General features: G+C 38.8%; 1 protein-coding gene across 1 annotated transcript; it reads left to right on the forward strand.

Moving 5' to 3' along the window:
• Positions 1-38: 38 nt before the first annotated feature.
• Positions 39-6177, forward strand: LOC146671919 (uncharacterized). Its single transcript, XM_085404338.1, has 5 exons — positions 39-4328; positions 4458-4592; positions 4664-4765; positions 5067-5214; positions 5349-6177. Exons 1-5 carry the CDS (start codon positions 4190-4192, stop codon positions 5455-5457), a joined length of 633 nt encoding a protein of 210 aa, XP_085260464.1. The 5' UTR covers positions 39-4189; the 3' UTR covers positions 5458-6177.

A 6177-nucleotide genomic window follows, 5' to 3' on the forward strand; every position in this document is an offset into this window, starting at 1 on the left:
TTTGCCTTTGGACACTGGATGCTTTCTTACTTACTTTCATTCCAGTCCTTGTACCTTTGAGCTATGAAGCATTCAAGCACAAACAAGACACCTAACCCAAAGTATGAACCAGCGTTGTATCTACACACTTCAGACATCCAAGCAAAGAACCACTTGAATGTGATATTTAGGCACTTTGTTACTGGCAACCTGTCACAAAACACATGATATGTTCCACTTTCTTATTTAGAGTCTGCAGAATGGTCAGATAAGTTTCACAGGCATAAATAGTATTTTGTGAATGAAGGTGATTTCCAAAGAGCTACTAGCCAAAACCTTTGCATATCTCACCGTGGTGTGCAGCATGTCCTTAAAAAACATTAGTTGAGGCCAAAAGAAGAAATGCAGCAGGTAAACATAATCTGAAAAAAAAAAAATGCAAATACAAATCCAGCAAAGACCTGACTCAGGACCTGAGAGATACATTTGGCCCTTCAGTCGGTCCATAATATGGTTGCTGAAGCAGGGTGGCTGTCGAAGAGTCATTCTTGAGGAAGGGGGACCAGGAGAAAAGGCTGAGGTATGCAAATTTCCACAAGAATTCTACTTAAAGTCAGTGGAAACAGTGCTTTTATAGAGTGATGAATGCATATTTGAAAGTTTTGGTTCAAACCATCTTAAGTGTGTACAGAGGAGGTCAAGAGAGGAGTAGAAGAGTGAGTCTCTACAAACATCTATAAAGCAGGGTTATATTTTGGGCTCCATTTAATCGAGTGTTGTTGGGAATCCTGTCAAAACGGATGGAATAAAGAATGCAGAAAAATAAATGGCCTGTACTTGTATAGTGCTTTGCTAGTCCCTAAGGACTCACACACTGGTGATGGCAAGCTACATTGTAGCCACAGCCACCCTAGGGCGCACTGACAGAGGCGAGGCTGCCGGACACTGGCGCCTCCGGGCCCTCTGACCTACCACCAGTAGCCAACGGGTGAAGTGTCTTGCCCAAGGAGACAACGACCGAGACTGTCCAAGCTTGAACTGGCAACCTTCCTATTACAAGGCGAACTCCCAACTCTTGAGCCACGATCGCCCCAAACTTACCACCAAACTTTGACCTACCATTCAATACCAAGAGGAAAGCAACTGATTGGCAATGGCTTCATTTTTCAGCATGGTATGCTTTTCCTGCCGGTGCATTAAAAATAAAAACACACTGGCACATTGTCAGCTATGGACTGGCCTCCCTAGAGCCCACACCTCAACATTACTGAAGCAGTGTGTGATCAGAGCTTTAAATGTCCTTTAAAATCCTGGAGAACTATTCCTGAAAAGCTTGCATAAGAGAGTTCAGAATGTGTTGAAGAATAAAGAGGCCAACCAACTATTGGCTTTCAAGCTTGTTAAAATTGTACAGAATAGTTTTTACATTGCAAACTGTGTTTGTGCACGTGTGTAAATCCCCATATTCTTAGCAAAAGATAAAAAGATGGGGTCTAGAGACTTTTGCATACCTGTGCAATAACATAGCTGTTTTCCTAGGCTTGCATATAAGGTTATAACCATAACCTGATGATTTGAATATTCCCTGAGAACAGTTTGCTGTTGTTGAACCAGTACCAGTGTTACAGGATATACACGATACGGCAGGAACAGAAAAAGGTAAAGCAGATATCTTCCATTAAATAATGGTGAAACAGATTTTTATGAGGTTATAAGTTGAGATGTTAGATAAATGTTACAGCGGAGCATCAGTGCAGTTGGATACTTATTTGAACTTGTTTTATATACGATTGATCAGACGATTACACGCAATCATCAGCGTCCGTGTCTCTTTCTGTTTTATAGATCTTTTGCTTGTTTTCTAAGCATCCAGTCAGACCTGAGAAGCCATGTTTCTTTTAATGATTGTGACCAAGTTATCTGATTCAGAGAAAGCAGCATATTTGACTACATGCTGGATGAACTCATGTCCTGCATCTTTTTTATTTCATATCAGTAGTAATAAACTTTATTTCTATAGTTTATTTGTAAAATAGTTACAAGGGGTATTTGCAGAATTAGAAAAAAACTAACAATATTTAGTCCAATACATACATAGTTTTAAAAACGTTTTGGTAAGAGGAAGTAAATTCCAGAGTGTTCTGTTAAAGCCAAAACACGGTGCACCTGTTTTGTTAAGCCTGAAACTTGCATGTTTGTTGCTGATCTCGTGCTAAATATTTGAAGGGGGAACAAGATAAGCAAATCATATATGTAAATAAATATGGTTGGAATGAATTAAAAGAATATGAACTTCATCACCAGCACATTATAGTCCACAGTTTTTATTTATTTAAAGTAAACTAGCAAACACTAAAACTAATGGTTTTATTTTATTGTATGTAGTTTTCTAAGTTCACAAAATTCTTTATTCCAAAAGTCTTGTTTTGACTTTCATTGTAGTTAACTACGATTTTTAAAATCTGGTTTTAGTTTTTAGTTACATGTCAGTTAACTATAATAACGTTCGGTCCTGGGAATTGTGCCAAAAAGTGATTGCTGATGTTTGTATGTGCATTTTGTCTAATATCCATAGTTATACTGGTAAATTCATGGAGGGGATTTATATAAAATTTATTTGTTTTGCAAGTATTCTCGTGACCCTGCACTGTTGTACCTACGCTGTGTTCATTATAATCAGTCACATTATAATCAGTCCAGTCTTTTTTGCCAGTTAAAATATCTTTATAGAACTGTTAAAAGTCACTTTGCCAAAAAACTGATTGCAGTCTTTACGTTGTGATGGAAATGTTCTTTCTGCTTCAAAATGACTAAATATCATTCATGAGAGATATGTGTGACAGATTATAAGCCAACGAGCTATTTACAACAGCTTAAATACTGGCAATCACTTTTTGGACCCCTTTTGGGTTCAGAACTGCCTCGATTCTTCGTGGTATAGATTCAACAAGGTGCTGGAAACATTCCCCAAAATTCTGGTCTATGTTTACATGATAGCATCACAAAGCTGCTTCAGATTTGTTATGATGTGAACCTCCTGATCCACAATATCCCAAAGGTGCTGTGCTGGATTAAGCACAGGTGGCTGTGGAGATCATTTTAGTGCAGAAAACTTCATGTTCAAGATATTAGTTTAAGGTGATTTGAGTTTTGTGACATGGTGTGTTACCCTGATGGAAGCAACAATCAGAAGACGGGTCATAAAAGGTCAGCAACAATATTCAAGTGTACTGTGTCATTTAAACTACGGGGCACAAAGAGCATCAAGAGAATATCCTCCACAACATGCTTCCTGTTCCTAGCTGATGGGAGTGGCACCTGGTATCTGTTTAAAGGTTTGATATGTTGATATGTTTTGAGTAGCTATTTGAGTTACTGTTGCCTTCCAGTCAGTTCAAAGTAATCTAGCTATTCTACTCTGATCTCTACCATCATCAGGGCATTTCTATTGATGACATAAGTAAGATATTTTCCTTTTTTTGGACCATTCTCTGAAAACGCTAAGGATGTTTGTTTGGGAAAAATCCCAGCAGATCAAAAGATTCTAAAATACTCAGACTAGCCCGTCTGGCACCAACAAGCACGTCACGTTCATCTTTCTTTCCCGTCTGACTATCAGGTTGAACTTCAGCAGTTTGTCTTGCACAAATGCCTAAACATATTGAGTTGCGTTCGCACGATTGGCTGGTTAGATATTTGTGTTTCGCAGTTGATCAGGTTTACCTAATGCTAGAAGCTATAAGATGCTAGAAGAGCCTTCCAAGTCTCTGAGCCATCTTAAAGATGCTGTAGGTAACATGTTTTTGGCATAATTGAGAACAATTATTCTGTATTTTTAAACCAAACGTAAAAACAACTACCACAAATACAATATGAAAAATGATTAGGATAATCATGGAATCTGAGTTCCATAAAATAAAATTACACAATCATTGTCATTTTAACAACTTTATGTGAAAAAGAAAGCGGTAGGAATAAACAGGGAGTTGGATTTCTACTATTTTCTGCCTCTTACAACTTAAAGACAAAGATAAATGCATGCACTCTCTTATGCAATCATCTCATTTAGAATGTGGGGTTTAGAAAAGAAGCACATTTGTAAATCTTTGATTCACAGTAACATTTTATATGCTTAACCGGTCCAAAAACAATGTCTGCAATTAAATAAGATCACGCTTTCTCTTCTGCTTCTGTCCTTCCAGCAGTTGCCATGGATTTGGACAGCGAACTAAAAGAGATAGCCACTGAGATGAAACATCTCTCACTCAAAAGGGTACAACTGAAGGAGAGGAAAAACATTATGTGCATATTTCAAGAGTTGAGGAATCGAGCTGAGTTTGGACAAACAGGTGAGCACTCAAGCAACTTCTGTGACAGTAATGGCTGTTTGCAGTCTTTTATATTTTCCATGAGGAATAAAAGCAAGTTGCGCTATATGTATAATCTCTGTACGGTTACTGTTTTGTTTTTATAATCAGAGGAAGCAGTCTCTACTCAGAAGGAGATTGAGAGCATCGATGAGAAACTGAAGGAACTGAATGAAAAACAGTCCGAGCTCCAGAAAAATTACGACAACATGCTCAATGCCGCCAAAAACAAACAGCACAAGAAAGGTGAGTCCCAGTTTGCTATGGCAAATCTAGCACACTTTACGCAGCTAACCACATTTGTTCTTCTTTGTTAGTGGTCAGTTTCACAGACAAAGAGAATATAGATTCTGCTGCTCCTCCTTCTCCTCCTCCTGGCTCTAATATTGTCTATGTTGTGGCTCCGCCTACTATCCCAGGTGAGCTACTTTTGGAAATTTGTCCTGTAAAACATAAAAGAATGAAAAGTTGAATGAAAACCACACTCGTGGTGAGGACTGCATGCAGATACTTGTGCTTGGATCGGGCCTTCTTGAGTGCATTTTCCCTTAGCTGCAGATCAAATACGACTTCATGCTACTGATTTTTGTACCTTCATGTGTGTTTTTCTTTCTTTTTTGTGGAAAACTATTTAACAGTTTGTCCAAGTTTAAAACGAGAGAGACGGATGTTTTGTTTTTATAAAATAAATCATCAGTCATGCATTGCTTCCCTTCACAGCCCCTGAAGTGGTTCTGGAGCTGGACAAGCTCCCGGCAGCTCCGTGCAGGACACAGTGCCCAGAGTGTCGGCAGTTCATCACGACAGAGACGTTCTCCTCTGTCAGCAGTGTGACATGGCTGGTGTGCATCATGACAGCTTTAGTAGGGTATGAAAGTCTCCTCCAGATTTACCATTGAAAGATTTGGACTGTTTCTGTTTGTCTAGCCAGTGTTATTGTCACCGTTACACAGCTTCCAGGCTAGTTGTCACTTAAGTGTCTTCTTGTTTCTTCTTTCGCAGCTGTGTGGCTGGTTGCTGCCTCATCCCCTTTTGCATGGATAGGTTCAAGTCCACCAACCACAGATGTCCTAAGTGTCGAACATTAATCACAACTATTAAAAAGCTCTGAGATGAAAGCAGATAGGGAAAGATGGAGAAGATGCTGGATATCCACCTAGTGATGATAACAACACAGCTGCAAAGGGTCTCCTGCACAATGCACTGAACATCAGTGCATGACCGGTGATGTTTGTAATCTCAAACTATAGCTGCTATTACTTTTTAGAAGCCTGTCAGACGAGACAGGTGGTTTCTGCCTTTATGCATATGCATACAGGGAGTGCAGAATTATTAGGCAAGTTGTATTTTTGAGGAATAATTTTATTATTGAACAACAACCATGTTCTCAATGAACCCAAAAAAATATCAAAGCTGAATGTTTTTGGAAGTAGTTTTTAGTTTGTTTTTAGTTTTAGCTATTTTAGGGGGATATCTGTGTGTGCAGGTGACTATTACTGTGCATAATTATTAGGCAACTTAACAAAAAACAAATACATACCCATTTCAATTATTTATTTTTACCAGTGAAACCAATATAACATCTCCACATTCACAAATATACATTTCTGACATTCAAAAACAAAACAAAAACAAATCAGCGACCAATATAGCCACCTTTCTTTGCAAGGACACTCAAAAGCCTGCCATCCATGGATTCTGTCAGTGTTTTGATCTGTTCACCATCAACATTGCGTGCAGCAGCAACCACAGCCTCCCAGACACTGTTCAGAGAGGTGTACTGTTTTCCCTCCTCACATTTGATGATGGACCACAGGTTCTCAATGGGGTT

This window comes from Rhamphochromis longiceps, linkage group LG4 (assembly GCF_057381845.1).
Source record: "Rhamphochromis longiceps isolate RC_006_pf linkage group LG4, R_longiceps_female_GT1.1, whole genome shotgun sequence".
Taxonomy (NCBI): Eukaryota; Metazoa; Chordata; class Actinopteri; order Cichliformes; family Cichlidae; genus Rhamphochromis; species Rhamphochromis longiceps.